Consider the following 17,452-nt stretch of genomic DNA (forward strand, 5'->3'; position numbering starts at 1 on the left):
CGAGAGTCTAAGATGCAGATGAAATGGAAAAGCCTTAGTGCATTGCTTTACATACTTAATAAATTATGTTGCTTGCTTTCCCCAGTGAGAATTCTGATTTTCTCTCATGCTCTTTCCTACTTCCTTTCTCCTCCAGTCTCTGAGGTCTAAAATTCATTCCACACTGATGTCAAGGCATCCAAATGGCATAGAACCATGAGTATATATATATATATATATATATAACTAGCCTACTTAAAACCCTTCAATAGTTTCCAGTCAGTTACAGAAAAAAAAATAAGCCCCCTGGCTCAATACATCCCTTCCTGGGCAAGGTCCCTGCTGCTACCTTTTCAGTCTGAGTTACCATTTCTTAACTCCCATGTATTTAAGAAAACAGTTCACACTCACTGTCAGCACTCAACACCTCTGTGCTTTTGCTGATGTAGTTCTCTCCCTCCCTCCCTACGTTTCCATCCACTTACTAGAGATATTTGAATGCTACTTTCTGTTTCTACTAGTCAGGCAGGAGCTCCATCAAGCCTTCCTTACTCCCAACATAATCCTCCCAGCGTGGTCCTCCGTGTTAGAGTGAAAGAAGGAAATGGCCTGGCTGTCCCGATGAGTACACCATTTTCTCCAAAACTGGTTTGTCTTAGCTCCCCTTTCCCACCTTTGCTTCTTTATCACTCATCCTTCACACGACCAGAGTGATCTAAAATCAGATCGTGCCATTCCCCTGCTCAAAGCCTTCTACTTAAAGTAGTCACACTTAAGTAGTATCCAGGCTCTTTTGGGGACGGTATCTGGAGACACTCAGAATGGCCCAGCGTCTGACCTGCTGTCTAGGCTGTCCTACAACATGGCCTGTAACAAAACTGGGTTGTCGGGAGCCCCCGGTGGTAGAATTGTTTACACCAAGAAGGCTGGGAAAGCACCAAAACCCACCCACCTAGGGCGTGTGCCCAGGCCGAGGCCGACTCGGAGGGGTTCGTGCTGAAAGACCCAAGGTTTTAGAGGGTTGTCTAAAAGGACCAAGCATGTCAGCAGGGCCTCTGGTGGGTCCACGGGAGCTAAATGTGTCTGTGGTCAGATCAAGTGGGCTTTCCTTAGTGAGGAGCAGAAAATCGTGTAAGTGTTGAAGGCATAAGTACAGAGAGCCAAGTTTAAAAATAGCTTTGAGTAATAAATTAAAAAAAAGATTATCCAGACCCCTTTGCTCTGGCCTATGATCTGGGTGAACACATGTCCCAGTTTACTCCCTGGACCCTGGCGGAGCTGTGAGTATCTGATTTAATCCATCCTCGCAGGCCCTGACGCCGCCGAGTGCTGCCTCCCTTACCGAAAGGGTTTGCTGCTTCAGCTGCATCTCTTACTCTCTTTGCTCCCAGAAGTCCAGCCCCACTGGTCCTTCTGGTACTCATCTACATCAAGTTCATGACCTCTGAGGTTCTTTACACTTACCCTCTCGTGCTTAGAACATTCTGCCTCAGAATTTTGCGTGGCTGGGTCTGTTTTGCGGGGCAGGTCTTCGTTAACAACCTCTGGGGAGGGTAAGCGCCACAAAAGCGCGTACCTCGTCCTGTTATGTGTGGAACACTGCCTGACATACAACTGGTTTTTATCAAGTGCATCAGTCTGGCTCCTGTCAGAAGACTGAAACCACATAGTAACTTAAACAGGGAAAGTTTAATTTAAAAGAAAATCAAGTTATAATAAAAGTTAAAAAAAAAAAAAAAGATGTCAGAGAACTCAATATGGTATCCCAGAGCTGAGGGAGAGTATAAGGAAGGACAAATTTGGGGACCCCCCCCCCCAAAACCGAAATTCAGATCTTGCTGGAAAAGGCATAGTTGCAACCTACTGGATAGCAGAGAAATTGGCTGGATTGTGCAGTCCCGGCTGGTGTGCCTTCCCCAGGCAAGCAGGTGAGCCGCACCTGGTGGCCAGATAAGTGAGTGTTCAGAGGGAGTCAGGGCACCAAGGTGAGAGGCCTGGGGCCTTGAGGACAGTGATTGCCCAATCTACGCTGGGGCTGGGAGGTGGCTGAGGCAGCTTGCATCCCAGGGGCATGGCTAGGGGAGGACCCCACCAAATGCTCCCTCATCTACACTGCTGATCTGTGGTGTCGCCCCTGGCACCAGCAGAAGCCCCTTCCTCCTACAATACCATTCTAGCACCATCAGCTGAGAAAACTTCATTGTGCTTATTAACATTCTAAAGAGATGATATAAAGGGAATTCCAGCCATAACCACAAAACAGGTTTTGAAGTGTGAATCTGGAGCTGAGGCAGTAAATGGATAATGGCCACAATAAATGTTAGATGGCTGGCTGGCTGAAGTGGTTCTTGACTAACAGGACTTCCTCCTTCCACAACTCCCAGAGCCACCTGGACTTCAGATAAAATTCCAGGTCAAAAAGGCCATGGAGGGTGGGGTTTTGGGGTGCCCAAAAGTATTGTTGCAGTAATTTGTCCAAGGCTACGACTGGGTCGCTCTCGCTGAGGCTGGGCTGGCGGCCCCTGCTCAGGGCTGGGCAAGCGTTTCAGGGGAGAAGCAGAGGGAGCGCCTCTGAGCCTGGAGCCTCAGAGCTACGGGATGATGTAGATGATGTCAGGGACCAGGCTGCAGGGGAGCCGACCAGCTCTGGCTCTACGTTCCGAGTCTTCACCACGTCGTCCTCTTATCATCAGGGAGAACTTCTTGGATGTCGACTCCCAAAGAGCGGCACCAGCGAATCTAGTAACAAATCTGCGTCCGTGATCTGTGGTCCACGGTGGCGGCGGCACCGCTGAGGTTTCAGGACCCGCCGGGTGTCCACCATCCTCTTGGGGGTCCCCTCCCTGCTCCCTCCGCGGCCGTCCCGGGGCGCAGAGCGCGCGGGGCGTTCCGGGGTGCGCAGCCCGGTCACCGCCAGGCGTAGCTTTGCGGCCGCGACCGCCACCTCCCCAGCCCCGCAGTCGGAGGCGGGGACGAAACCGCAGCCCGGGCGAGAGGCGGGGCTTCGGCCGCGCCGGGTCCCCCAGCCGCCCTCACTGCGCAGGCGCGGGCGGCCCCTCACTGCGCTCAGGCCCTTTCTGGCTAAAACGCGGGACGTGCTTGGAAGCCAGCAGACGTTCAAATGCAGGTATTTCCCGCCTTTCTTATTCTGAAGAGAATTTAACTACCCTTTCTGGATTTCTCAATGCTTCGTGACTTAATTGATAGGACTGACTTACCTGAGTTGGGATAGGTTGCAGAGATTAAATTCAAATCTCATTAAAAAAAAAAAAAAAAAAAAAAAGAATGAATCTTCAAAACTGGAACTGGCACCCTGTCTCTTGACTAAATGCTCCAGGACTGGAATAAAGTTAAAATACCAACAGGATATAAGGGTGCCAGTTTTCGCACACTTTTACTAAAATGTTTCACTATGAAACGTTTAATCTTTATCCATCTGAAGCGAGAAAGGGAACCTCTATTTTAAATGTGCATTTTTATTATGCGATTGAGCATTTTTTTGCTCTTTGTTGATTTGTATTTCCTTGTCTGTGAACCATGTGTATCTATCAGAGGAGGAATATTTTGAAAAGGATGTATTTTGGAGAAGAAACAAGACAAAATACATAAAATAGAGTTTTTAAATAAAATAGTTACCATAAGACCTAGTATTTCCACTCCTAGATATATTACCCAAGAAAAATGGAAACGTGTCCACATAAAAACTTGTTCACAAGTGTTCACTGCAGCGTTATTCACAATAACCCCAAGCTGGAAACAACCCATATATCCATTGATAGATAAATGGATACCCAAATGTGGTTTATCCATATAACGCAATATTATTTAGCCACAAGAAGGAGTGAAGTACTGGTATAGACTATAATATGTATGAACCTTAAAAACATAAGTATGTGAAGCCAGTCACCAAAAGACCACATGTTATATGACTCAATTTATATGAAATTTCCAGAACAGGCAGATCTATAGAGAGAAAGAAGGTAGATGAGTGGTGACCTAGAACTAAGGGGAGGAAAAACAAGTGGGTGAGGGTCCAGAGAATTAGGGAATGACTTCTAATGGGTACAAAGTTTCTTTTGGGGGTGATGGAAACACTCTAAAATTAGATTACAGTAGTGGTTACACAACTGTAAAAATGCTAAAAATTATTGAATTGTATACTTTAAGTGGGTGACCTTTATAATAATATGAATTATGTAAAAATAAATCTGTATAATAAAAAGGTAAAAACAAAACTGAAAATAAGAGAATTAAGAGGTGATATAAAAACCTAAATATTCTGATAGGAAACTGATAAAATGAGACTTTGAAACATCCTGTAATGGAATATATGCAGATATTCAACATAAATGAATAGGGAGATATTTTTGTGCTATGTATGAGGGATTCACTTTCTCTACATTCTAAACACCACTTGTTAATATCTGACTTTTTGATTTTATGCATCCTAGTGGGTGTGAAATGATACCTCAATGTGGTTTTGATTTGCATTTTCCTAATAGCTACTGCTGTGGAACATTTTTTCATGTGCTTATTGGCCATTTGTATATCTTCTTTGATGAAATGTCTTTTCAAGTCCTTGGCCTGTGTTTTAATTTGTTACTTGAATTTTTATTTTTTATTTATTATTTCTATTGAGTTGTTGGAGTTCTTTATGTAGTCTGAGTGAGTCTCTTATTGATAATATGATTTGCCAGTCCCATTCTGTGGATTGTCTTTTCACACTCTTGATAGTATCCTTTGAAGTGAAAAAGTTTTAATTTTTTTTAATAGGCTAGTAAAATGGTATAACCACTATGGAAAATACTATGGAGTTTCCTTAAAAAATGAAAAATAGACCAGTATATAATCTAACAGTCCCACTTCTGGATATATATCCAAAAGAATTGAAAGCAGGGTCTTGAAGAGGTATTTGCACACACATAATCATAGCAGCGCTATTCACAATAGCCAAGAAGTGGAAGCAACCTAGGTGTCCAGCAATGCATGAGTGGGTAAAGACAATGGAGTATTTTGTTCTGCCCCACAGAACATTTAAAAAGTAACTATTAATCATATTTTAACAATTTTTTTCATTTATAGCCTTTGTGTATTAATTCCTTAACAAGGACTTTTTCATCTCAGTATTATAAGTACTAAATAGTAAAAATACTTACCAGCATTTCTGCTAGTATTTTATAGTTTTCATTTATGTTTAAATCTTTGATTCTTCTGGAATTTGTGAGTGTGGTATGAAATACGGTTTTTTCCTCAACTAGTAAATATCATTTAAAAATTTTTTGAATAGTACCTTTTTTTTTATTAGTCTCGTTTATGGATGTCTCTTTGTTGCTGGTGGCAGCATGGGGCGTGGGGCAGTGGAAGGAAACTTAAAACTGTTCCGGCTTTGGCCATTGGGAGCTCTTTTAGGTTGTCTCCAGGAGCCTTTACACATGCCAAATGTAGAATAAGACATTTCTCTAAGGATCCCTGGTTCCTTTTATTGGTATCCAGAAATCGAAATATGGGTGTTGGTGTCCCTTACTTTTTAACATGTTCTCTCAGGAAGGGAAGATGCCTGAAAAGAAATGGTTTCATCTTCAAGTTAAGTCAAACCCTCCACCTGGCAGGGGAGGGTATAGCTTAGTGGTAGAGTGCATTTGGGGTCCTGGGTTCAATCCCCAGGACCTCTGTTGAAAGACAAATAAATAAACCTAATTACTTCCCCAAAAAATAATGTTTAAAGATTTGTTTTAAAGTCTACAAGGTAAAGATGGGAGAGGCATTCGCATGCTCAGGGAAAAGATGGTTTTTTTAAGGGTGTATCACAATTAGAAATAAATAAATACTAAAAATGGAGATACTGTGAACATTCTGAAATGGGGAGAAATTTATATAGAAGTATAGCTAAGAATTCGAATTCTGGAGTCAGCTCTTTTAGATGTGTGTCCATTGGGAAATTATTGTTCATGCTCTAACCCTCATCAGCTATAACAGGGTAAGGATATCTCATCTTGTTTTATGAAAAGTAAATGAGAGAATTCAGTTAAAGTAGTTTATCACAGCACTGGTCATATAGTTGCTATAAATGTTAGTTTAGAATCAACTAACATAATACTATCTAAGGTTAAAGGATTTAACCATTTATGTTATCTCTGAGAAGACAAGCACCACGTCTATTTGGCTAAACTCAACACCTAGCAAAATATCTGATACGTAGTAACTATTAACAAATATTCTTTGTATGAACTATTGAAGGATGAATTTTGAAGTGATTCTTAAATTTTAGCTTGATTTATTATAAAGGACAGTAGGGACAGAAAATGGATGACAGTGGATTTTAAAGGGACATGCAGTTTCCCGATGCAGATGGGTGAGAGTCAACTCAGACAGTGAAGGGAAGGCAATCCAACGTTGGATGTGTTGACTAAATTTCCAGAACTTCGGTTTCTTTACATATAAATGGTAGTTAACTTCAGAGCATAGCTTAAGGATCATATGAAATAAGATTTTAAAACATTTTCCCGTATAAGAGAGTGCCATATAAATGTAAAGTACTTTTATTAAGTATTTTCCCCCAAGTTGAAACTCGATTTATCTGTCACTGTTCTTTTGGAACATGTAAATGCCATAAGGAAACACACTGTAAAGAGCTGTCCATGGAGTTAAGAACAATGATGATTTTTCTCTTATCCTAATGGAGACTGTTGTAGCAGGTACTTCAACAAGGGCGTTTTCTTCGTAGAGGGTAGACTCAGTAGGTAAAAGGAACCATTTTTATCGACCTAATGAGAGAAATTGATCAGAGAATCAGTGGGAATTGGCGCATTGGGTTTAATGGCTCATCACATAGCACTGAAGGAATCTGCAAAGCCTTACACAATTTGGGGAATGTTAAGTGTGGCTGGAGGATTAAGTAGCTGAGGAAGGATGAGACCTAAGAAATGAGATCTAGGGTCTGGATGAGGGTAAAAATTAGGGAAGGGTTGCAGAAGGACCCAGAGTGTGTGGCTAATCTCGTGTGAAGTGCACTTACTACTGTATTGTCTGAGAATGGTCACTTGGACAATGGGAAACAAATGAAATATACAGCACATTGACTATAGATAAGTGAGTAACCAGGAAGACGTATTTAGAGCGCGTGTGTAAAGGACTCAGAAAGGGACGGAAGGCGCAAGAGGCACCTGGTTCTCTTATTTAGTCCAACACTAAATATCCTTATGTACCAGGGGCACTCAACATCCATCACTCTTAAATTGACCATCCATTGGTGACACCCATTCCAACCCATGTATTCTCCGCAAGTAGTGAAAATAAATTCCCCAGCTGCTCGTCAAGCTACGGAGAGCTGCTTTTGTGGCCAGGAGTATGTGCCCTCGATGTGTCTGACAGAGGGGGCCAGCGTGATTGCGTCCAGGGACATTCCTTCTGCCCTGATTCACTCTTGTATTCTCATCCTCAGTCCTTGGTCATTGTAACCCCATCATGCATTCGAGAGATGATCGAATGAACGTTGCTACCCATTCTACCCGACCTGAGACCCTATCCTGAGGGCATTAGTGTGACCCATCTCATGCCCCATGCTTTGTGCCAGGTGAGTTTTAATTAATTTAATACGACCCTAGCATCTCAGTCTGATCGGTGAGCTTTTCTGATCGCTAGCTTGCTTGGGAGTTACACTTGGAGGTAGTGCTACTTTGCATTAAAGTAACTTCCCAGGCATTTAACCTTTTAAAATTCTCAAGGACACTTTCTCCCAGGACTCCAGGGTTTACATCCACCACCCAGGAACCGGGTCACTCGCCACCAGCTGCTGCTGCTTTACAATCTGGTTTCACTTCAACCTCACACCGAGGAAGCTATTCAAATGCCTACACGTCGGTATCCTTAGTTGAACTAACTTCCTGTGTCAGGAGCTTTTGTCGGCCCCAACTGCTTCTTTATTTAACAAATTCCCTTTATCTCCCACTTGAGGCAAAGCTCTCTTGGCCCCGGGGGGGCATGCAGTATTGACTAAGGGCCCTCCCCACCTCCCGCCTCTGTCTGGCAGCTGTCGGCCTTTACCTTTGGGTCTGAAGTTTTATCCCTGTGGACACCAAGTTTTCTGAATAGTAGGATTATTCAGAACAGGATGAAATTTGTCCTTTACCCTAAGAATTGGCTGCTTGAAATTCACTAAGCAAGGTCTACACTCCTCCCACCTCTGGGCTTTGAATCCAGTCTCTGGAATTCAGAAAACCCAGGCCGATTCAACCTATGTGCTTCTGTCCTTCAGACACAAACTGAAATGGAGATCCATGCTGAAAATCAAGACACCCTGAATTTTAAAAGCCAAAATATAATAAAGTAACTAGAATATGACACTAGAAGTAACAGCCACCTCCTTTGGGGAGGAGGATGGAGAGGGCAAGATTTTCGTATGGAAGGGATGTGTAAAGGATGGGAGAGGCTGGCAGGTGGATTTATTTCCTTTTCGTCTTATCTCCTTCTGTTAGACTGGTTTATTTTTTTTTTTCAGTTCTAATTTTTTATTGACTTGTAGTTGATTTACGATGTTAGTTTCAGATGTACAGCCAAGAGATTCAGTTATACATATACATATATATATTTTACGATTTTTTTCCATTACAGCTCATTACAAGAAATTGAATATAGTTCCTTATACCACAGAGTAGGTCTTCACTGTTTATCTATTTTATATGTATCTATTGTATATCTATTAATTCCAAACTCCTAATTTATCCCACCCCCCAATACTAGTTTATATTCTTGGTGATGGCTTTAAATTGCTATTGTTAATGGCAACATAATTTATAGCGGCAAATTAACCAAAACAAATAAATACATTTGTACTATGTAATATTATACAGCAATTACCACTATACAGTAATTAAATTCTCTGATATGGAAAGATACCTTAAGTAGAAAAAGTGAGTTGCAGAATAAATTGCATAATATAATCCCATCTTTGGATAGGAAAAACGAGTTATAATTCTATATATGTCATATATATGCATGAAAATGTCTGGAAAGACATGGAAGGTAGCAGTGATTTTAAAAGGTTGACTTTATGTAATGATCTTTTCTCTCTCTCTCTTTTTTTAAATGGAATAGCAAAAGTCACACTGAGATCTTAGGAAGAACCAAAAAAACAATCCTTTCCCTAGTTCAACTACCTACCTGAACTGCATTTTATTCTTCTTATCAGAAATTTTTTGATAGAGAATATTTGAGGAAGAAACCATTTCAAGCTTGGCTAATATATTTAAAGGAAAATAGGGAATCTTAACCGTTCTTGAGTGTACTTGGCAATTTTTAACGTGTATGTCAATTTAGGTATATCTCAGATGGATATATCTCTAAATTCTGACATGCAGAGGTTGAAAAATATAATGCTAAGTGAAAAAAAGTAGCTTTCAGGAGAGAATGTATGGTATAATCCTGTTACAAGGTATTAACAGTCCATTAAAATTCACATATAAAAAAACCACCCATATTACATATACCAAAACACCTATATACTAAATTGTTAATAGTTTATCACTGAATAGATACAATTACTAGACTCACTTCATTATATATTTCTCTGTTGCTTAAATTTGTTTTTAATAGTAAGATTCTTTTAGTTTTGCAATCAAAAGATCCAAACTTTAAAGATTAAATTTTTAAAGACTTTGGTTCCTTGATGGTTGTGGATTTTGCTGTCCTCTGCCTTAGGTTTTTTTTTTTTACCTTTAATATCTGCCTATTGGGTATAATAAACAATAGATGAATGGCATTTCCTTAAGTGGCTAATTTCCAAAAGCAAATAAAATGATCAGAACTCCATCTCTCTTCCGCTTTCAACTTTTTTCCTTCTTCTCCCTTCTCTTGCTTGCTTCCTGGGTTCTCCAGTGTCTTGCATGATGCTTTACACATAACAGGTACTCCTCTTATTTCTGGCATTCTAATAAACCCTCCTTAACTATTCCTTGCCTATTCCCAAGGTCTTATAGCTGAACTTAATCCAAAGCAAAGACAAGGTTGTCAAAAATTGTTACAGGGCACAGCTCTGTTCCGGAGAGCGAAATTTGGAGTTTCCTGGGCTCACATCACTTTGTAATAGCTATTTTCCCAAGTTTCTAGGCCATTTAGTTCACCATTTAGTTATTTCCTCAAATTTGTTGTCAATTCATCATCTACAATTGTTTAGGGCCAAGAATTTTGTAAAAGTAAAGTGACATATCTTTAAAAAAAATTCTACTTTAATCTCTTCTAATTTTTCCTAAAAATATAAGTGAAAAGCCAGGGAGTAACAGTGAGAGCCTGTTTTCAAAAGTCACACTCAAATCTGCTTGAATTCAAGACTAAAAAGTGCTGACTTAGAGTGATTTCATGCATTAATTTATTTGTTCCATCAGTGCTTTCTGTTCCCATTATTCACTCGGTTCATAATATGTTTGGCACAAAACTCAGATGTCTCTGCCAGTTGAAAAAAAGAATATTGTGTTGCACTTAGGTCTTGGCAGAAATTAATTATCCGTGGCTTCTTTTTGTCAAATGTCTAGATAATCGGGTCGGATAGCATTATAGAGCAACATTGGAAAACTAGGGGAACCACGAAGGAAATGACTAGGGAAATGCTCCGGCTGTTCCCTTTTCTCAGCATCTCCTCCGCTGCTTCAGGAGGCTGGAGGTTTCCATGGAGCAGGGCAGAGTGGTGAATGAATGGGCTCCCAATCAGATCAACTTGGGGCAAGCCAGGATGGGAAAAGGTCAGTGAAAAAAAGACCGGGATTGTTCACAGATGCCTGCCTAGCTCCTTCTAAGATGAGAAAAATTTACCAGAAAAAAAAGAATCTATTTCAAACTAGCCTTAGAATTTACTTCTATATTGGCCTATGATCCCGTTTTTTTTTTTAATGTTAAACATGAATTGATTCAAACATTAAAACAGTGCATTAAATTGTGCTTTGTAGTTGGTCTCCACATTTAAAATGTCCTAAAAAATAAAAGCTGGGAGAGGGGGAAGGTATAGTTCAAGGGGTAAAGTGTATGCCTAGCATGCAGGAGGTCCTGAGTTCAATCCCCAGCACCTCCTCTTAAAAAAAAAACCTAGTTAACTACCCCCCAGCAGAAAAAGAAAAGCTGGCTTTTAAAAATAGGCTTATTTCAACATAGTGCTTTGTTCTGGAGGAAGAGCAGTCACAGGACATTTCGTAGGTGAATTACAGGGGAAGATTCCAATTAGTCAGCCAACCCCCCCTCCTCCCTTAGCTTCCTCTGCTTTCCAGTATTTGCCTCCCCTCCCAGCTGCCCTTCATTTAGCCTTTTACAAACCTAAGAGCTCTCATTTATCGCTTCTTTGCTCCAGATCTTCCAGACATGGCAGTCTTCTTTAACTGCAAGTAACCACACATCTTGTTTCAGTATCACACATACAAGGAGGTAACGTTTGTCCAGGTTTAATTAACTAATCAGTCACCTAGCACTGTGTACTGGTTACCTTTCCTTGACTCACTCTTAAGACAGCAGTCTCCTCAATGGCTTGAAAGATTTCAGTTAAATTTTTCCCCCCATATCAAAAAATATTCCCATGTTTAGTCAAATTTTTATTAATTGAACCACTGGGTGTAATCAGGGTAGAGACAACTAAAGGTAAAATGGATGTTTTATTTATTTGTACGTAAACTTATAAACCAACCAGCCAAACTGGGTACCATTATCATGATGTGCAAAATACAAAACATCTTTCTACAAAATACTAGCATGATGAACAAATTAGGGTTGAAATAAAACAGCAAAAGGGGCAGAGGAAGTCAGTGAGGTGCACTGTAGCATAACCTTCACCTTAACTCAACTGGGTCTTCACAAGTAAAGCCTCCTCAACTCAGAAAATAAGAACAGTCCTTCCCCACACATCTTTGTATTTCTGCTCCCTATTCTTGAAGTCAGATTCTACATCCTAAAGATATCCAAAAACTAGTTATTCTATCTAGTCGTCTATAACAAGAACTTTTATCATGTCTGCAGAAGCCACTGCCACTGGAACCTCTTTGATTAGACTCCAGTCCTACCCTCTCACCCTCCCAAATTGACACAAAGTCATCATGAAACACAGGCTATCAAGGCAGAGATACAGAACTCTAAAAGAAAAAGCCTAGAAAAGGAATACAGTCACTGAGACTGAATGACTTAACCATTGTCACACATCTTCAGGCTGCATGTTCATGGAGTAACTGGGGAATAAATCCATGATCTGCTGCTGGGGACTGACATACTTAGCAGCTTGCTGTATTACATTATGGCTTTCCCCAGCACTTTCCAAGGCGGCCTCCAAATCACTGAAAGGAGAGTTTTGCTGGAGTTGGATGTGGGGCTGCAGGAATTCCTCGACACAGTTGCTGAACTGACTGTTCCAGGCCTGGTTGTTCCAAGTCTGGTTATTCCAGGCTTGGGGGCACCAGGGCTGACTGTTCCAGGAGTGACTGCCCCAAGACTGGCTGTTCCAGGTCTGGCTGTTCCAAGTTGGGCTATTCCAGGTCTGGTTACCCCACATGGGAAGGTTTCCGGAAGTATTCGCCAGGCATCCTTGGTGGTAAGAATAGAGGCCCGGGTATTCTGTGGTTGCTGAGCCCTTTTGAAAGAGAAGGATGGATTAACTGAAAAGGTACAAGGAAAAAAACCAGAATTGTCTGTGGTTGGGATTGTATGCTTGAGCGATGGGCAAGTCCTTGTTAGGAAGAGCAGGAAAATGTTTCCTGGTACCTGAGTCACGCTGCTGCTGTTCCTTGGCCAGTTGTTCTTCTGCCACCGCTTACATTTCATTCTCTGGTTCTGGAACCAGGTCTTAACCTGCAGGGAAAAGGTAACAGGAAGCATAAAATACTAGTAATGCAGGATGTACTAGGGATCAAGGAATTTTTCTTCCTGACAGCTACAACTATCTCAGGCTCAGGGACAGAATTTTCGCTTCTGCAGTCCTTTCTTAAATCTTGAATCTATGTGTGAATTTCAAGCCCCTCAAATCCTTTGGCTGCTTTTTGTTTAATAAACCTAATCAGTGAGAGATGAACTGCAAGTTCACATTTAAACGTCTGTTCATCTTCCTTTTCATAGGATTCACCTATGCCGTGAGTCCCAGTTAAAGGTAATTTGTTTGTAATAAAAAGCACCCCCCATAAGCACATTTATGTTTAATGTGATAATGATATTTTAACTCAAGAAATACAAACATACCACAAGGACAACTATTTAGAAAATATCAAATTATACTACAGCACAGAAAAAACTAAAATTTCCAGGTGATTTATAAATGGAGTTGGAAAATGAGATCACAGAAGTAGAAGGCATGTATATAAAATAAGATCATGAAATAGAGAAGGAAGGACTCTCTACGTATGGGACCAGTGATAGAAAACCATAGCATCTGACTGATTAAAATGGCCAATTAATATATGAAAAGTGATTCAACTCATTAGTAATCGAATGTACATAGATGAAAACAAAACATGCAATTTTTATTTGAATGAGAACCAGTGTTGGCTAGGGACTCCCCTACCCTGGAAGATAGGAATATATACTTCCTTTGATTAAGGAAAAATTGGAAACATTTTTTACAGCTTTGGTTTATGCAACAAGGGAAAAGTATTTAAATAAATTAGGACACATGCATACAATAGAATATGTAGTGAAAGAAAGATGGTCACAAAACATATTACAAAAAGATTCCATTTTTCTATTAAAAAGTTAACTTATTTGTTGGGGTGCATAAACAGTATCTAGAAATTAGCCTTATTTATGTATTTATTTATTGCAGAGGGGAGATAATTAGGTTTATTTATTTAGTTTTTTGATGGAGGTACTGGGGATTGAACCAAGGACCTCATGCATGTTAAGCAGGCACTCTACTACTTGAGAAACTAGCCTTATTTTTATTGCTTATTGCTTTGACAACAAGGCAACCCTACCTGTTTGTAGCTAAGGTTCAGGATGTTGGAAAGTTCTTGCATCTGCTGGAGGCTGAGGTATTTCTGCCTCTGGAATCTGTCATTGAGCACACACAGCTGGGTCTGGGAGAACACGGTTCTGACCTTCTGTTTCTTGACCTGGACCTTCTCTTCCTGCTTCTCTGTGCTGCTCTCTGCAGAAGTGGGCAGTGGTTTTACTCTGGGGCTGGTGGAAGAATCAGGGCTGTCCTGAATAAGCAGATCCATGGAGGAAGGAAGAGGAGAGACTGTTGGGAATAAAACAACACTTTCCTCTAAAACTTCAAATATTAAAAAATTGCTTTCAAAACACAATGAAAGTCCTTACAACCTCAGAGCTAGGTAGTAAGTAATAAACTTATTCTTAAGTGTTCTGAACACTTGGCTAACCTTGTGCAATGTCATTTTACATATAATGGACAAGACTGATATTAAGTATTGCTGGGAAGCTGGTGGGATTCAGACCTCTATGCCAGCCACTGCTTTGAGCCAGCTGACGGTCAGGAGCCCATACCACGGCTGTTCTTAATTCCCACCCACTGTGTCCCTCCGTGTAACTTCCTTTTGTACCTAAATCAACACCTACTTAATTTTGAAAACGGATGATCCAGATTCTGGAGACCTGTAAAACCAACAGTTGACTGCCCAGTTCTAATGCCAGGACTAGCAGGAAATGTGAATTCTGATCAGCTGTTTCAATCCAGACTTTGTTTTCATGAGCTCTGTGATCTCATCCAAAATTAGCCCTTCCTCCTAGATGGAGTTTTTTTCTTTTGTTTGCTGTGTCAATCGGGCCAACTAATCATAGGTTTTGTTTTTTTTTTTAATTGAAGTATAGTTGATGTATAATATAATGGAAATTACAGGTGTACAGTATGGTGAGAGTCACAATTTTTGAAGGTAATACTCCATTTATAGTTGTTATAAAATACTTGATACACTCCTCAGGTTGTACAATATGTCTCATAGAGTTTCTTCACTGATTAAAATGAAGTAACAGAAATTGAAAATTTAAAAACAGCAACAAAAACAGGGGGAGGATATAGCTCAAGTGCTAAAGCACATGCTTAGCAAGCATGAGGTCCTGGGTTCAATCCCCAGGGCCTCCTCTAAAAATAAATACATAAACCTAATTACCTCCCCACTCCCCACCAAAAAACATATATTAAAAACAACAAAATGAGTTAACAGGTAAAAATTGTCTAGTACATGTCCTGGTATATATTGACTTTGTAACTGAAATTTTATTTCCTGTATTACCTAGATTTATTTGCAGAGGTATTCCCAGTGCTTAACTCCAATTCCACCCTAGTCATGGAACAAATAGGCTTTAAAAGGCAAAAATACATACTTCATGCTTCTTGCAAGTAGATCTAATAAGAAAAGTCCTTGACTAATTGCTAAGTGAAGTGTGTTCTAGAAATTATGATACTAACTATATAAAATAGATAAAAAACAAATTTCTTCTGTATAGCAGAGGGAACTATATTCAGTATCTTATGGTCACTTATAATGAACAAGAATATATGTATGTATATGTATAACTGAAACACTATGCTGTACACCAGAAATTGACAGAACACTATAAACTAACTATACTTAAATTAAAAAAAGAAATTATACAAACTCGCAGTTGGTTTGCTATGAAGGACATGCCGAGCTCCCAAGCTATTTCTCTCAAAATCCAAATTTGTGTTTTCAACGTTTGAAATTATAAAAGGACATTAACACAAAGTTTAGGAAAATAGGGGAACATCCATTGAACAGTCAAATATAGCAGTTATTCTGTTGACTTATTCCTTATCCACAACTTAAGTTTTACAGTTGTAATCCTAAGTGTAAGTAGTTTTTAGGCTATTTTTTACCATAAATGTTAAAAATGGCATTCCTGGGTAAAGGTTGGTTTACCTTTCTTACTTTTAACAACTACTGCCAAATTGATTTCCGAAAAAAACTGGTGCTGGCTTTACATTATCTGAGCAGCCTTCATACTCTCATTATCAGTTAGAAGCCCAAGTACTGGAGTACAGATTCTGAAGCCAAACTAGAGTTCAAATCTGAGCTCTCGCCAGTTTGTTTGACTGTTAGCATATTAAACCTTCTGCAAAGATCTGTAAAATGGGGTGAACACTTCCTTGGGATTTAGGAAACTTAAGCATGGCAGGTGCTCACAAACTCAGCTGCCCAGTAACACCCTGGCACCCAAAGGTTAGCAGAAGAGCCGACTGCCACTGCAGCGGGAAGGGAAGGCACTTCTCCGAGGTGCGCTTCACGTCCTTAGCGATGCCACTTCTGGCACTCCTTGAATAGACAAGCCAAAAAGGTGGTGCTCACCTCCCCTCCCCGCCAGCGGTGATGTTGTGACTTCGGGCTCAGTGGTAACATTTACTGCTGCTGCGTGTCCGGAACGACCTTAATTAAGATTGATACATCAGCATAGTCATCACAGCACGTTTATGCTTCCACAGCACCTATGCACACAAGCTCAGATGTACAGTATACAGTTGAGCTGCCAAGTCCCCTGTCCCTCGTCTCAGTGCACAGCGCCTGACGCCTGGGACACAGGGGAAAGGCATGACCCCAACAAGTTTCAGTTGAAAAAGAAGTGTCAGGAGGATTAATAGACAAAGACACCTGCTTCCATGGATGGGGTGTACCCGCTCAAGAGGGAAACAGATGGCTCTTACCCCCTTCCCGTCCTTCTCTTCCCCTGAAGGAACTTAGTCTCTCAAGGATTCAGGACTTTCTTACCAGTCTCCGTGTCGGCTGTCTCAGCAGATGACATCTGCAAGGATGTGTAATCTTCTTCAGGCCCATAAGGCTCAGGCATTGGTGAAGTCTCCCTAGAATTGGATGCTTCGGGGCAAAGCAGGCTTTGGGGACAATCGGCGTCGGCGCTCATGTTGTTGAGATGAAGAAGGGGGGAAAAACACCAAAGAGCTAGATGGTAGGAAAGGTCCAGGTTCAGGTATCCAGGTAGAAGAGCTTAGGGAAAGATAAAGAGCTCCAGGTGGAAAAGAATCACACAGATGGGATAGGGGTGGGGGCGTCACCTTTGCCGTGAAAGGAGCCCACTGGCCCAATCTAGCAAAATGAGGAAACTTTGGAGGCTCTAGGTTTATAAGGAAGGCTCAGCCATACTTAGACCCGCCCTCTTGGCAGCCCCACGCCCACACACACCCTTGCGAATTCCCAGTTAATCCCGTCTGCCAGTCTCCCCAAGGCCATTGTGATGCAGAAGGTGGCTGCTGAGAACCCAGACTGGGTGGGGAACTGGCAAACTGGGGCCACAGAACCTGGAAACAGAGTAAACCCAGCAGCTAAATGCTTCTAGATTCACCGTGTTTCCACCTTTTAAAATCAAAGATGTACCTCCAATTCCTGAGGCTACGTAAAGTGATGGAAACTCCCACGGGGACAATTAATTTCTAGACTGGACCTCAGAACAATTAATTTCTAGACCTCAGGGTCTCAAAATCAAGCTAGTTACGGCAAACTTCAACTAGCTCCATTTTCCTCTTGGATTC

The 17,452-nt window shown here is 40.9% G+C and overlaps 1 protein-coding gene and 1 pseudogene across 2 annotated transcripts; one reads left to right on the plus strand and one right to left on the minus strand.

The window, feature by feature from the left end:
• The first annotated feature begins 29 nt into the window (after window positions 1-29).
• LOC141575946 (large ribosomal subunit protein eL34-like) lies at window positions 30-1,129 on the plus strand (annotated as a pseudogene).
• Window positions 1,130-11,467: 10,338 nt separating this feature from the next.
• NANOG (Nanog homeobox) lies at window positions 11,468-17,062 on the minus strand. Of its 2 annotated transcripts, none has more exons than XM_074357395.1 (4): window positions 16,677-17,062; window positions 13,908-14,173; window positions 12,710-12,792; window positions 11,468-12,533 (listed from the first exon to the last, which is right to left on the minus strand). In XM_074357395.1, exons 1-4 carry the CDS (start codon window positions 16,825-16,827, stop codon window positions 12,143-12,145), a joined length of 891 nt encoding a protein of 296 aa, XP_074213496.1. In that variant the 5' UTR covers window positions 16,828-17,062; the 3' UTR covers window positions 11,468-12,142. The 2 variants fall into 2 exon arrangements, with proteins under 2 accessions (XP_074213496.1, XP_010944669.1); XM_010946367.2 differs by having other exon boundaries at window positions 11,468-12,574; window positions 12,706-12,792.
• Between the last annotated feature and the right edge of the window lie 390 nt (window positions 17,063-17,452).

Source organism: Camelus bactrianus, chromosome 34 (genome assembly GCF_048773025.1).
Source record: "Camelus bactrianus isolate YW-2024 breed Bactrian camel chromosome 34, ASM4877302v1, whole genome shotgun sequence".
NCBI lineage: Eukaryota > Metazoa > Chordata > Mammalia > Artiodactyla > Camelidae > Camelus > Camelus bactrianus.

What these genes read in the sequence shown, in the direction of transcription:
- NANOG (XM_010946367.2), bottom strand. Translation starts at nt 16,827, where the DNA reads ATGAGCGCCGACGCCGATTGTCCCCAAAGCCTGCTTTGCCCCGAAGCA. An exon ending in GACAGCCGACACGGAGACTG is followed by an intron (nt 14,174 to 16,676) that starts GTAAGAAAGTCC and finishes TATTCCCAACAG; the next exon opens with TCTCTCCTCTTCCTTCCTCC. An exon ending in ACAGCAGCAGCGTGACTCAG is followed by an intron (nt 12,575 to 12,705) that starts GTACCAGGAAAC and finishes CTCTTTCAAAAG; the next exon opens with GGCTCAGCAACCACAGAATA.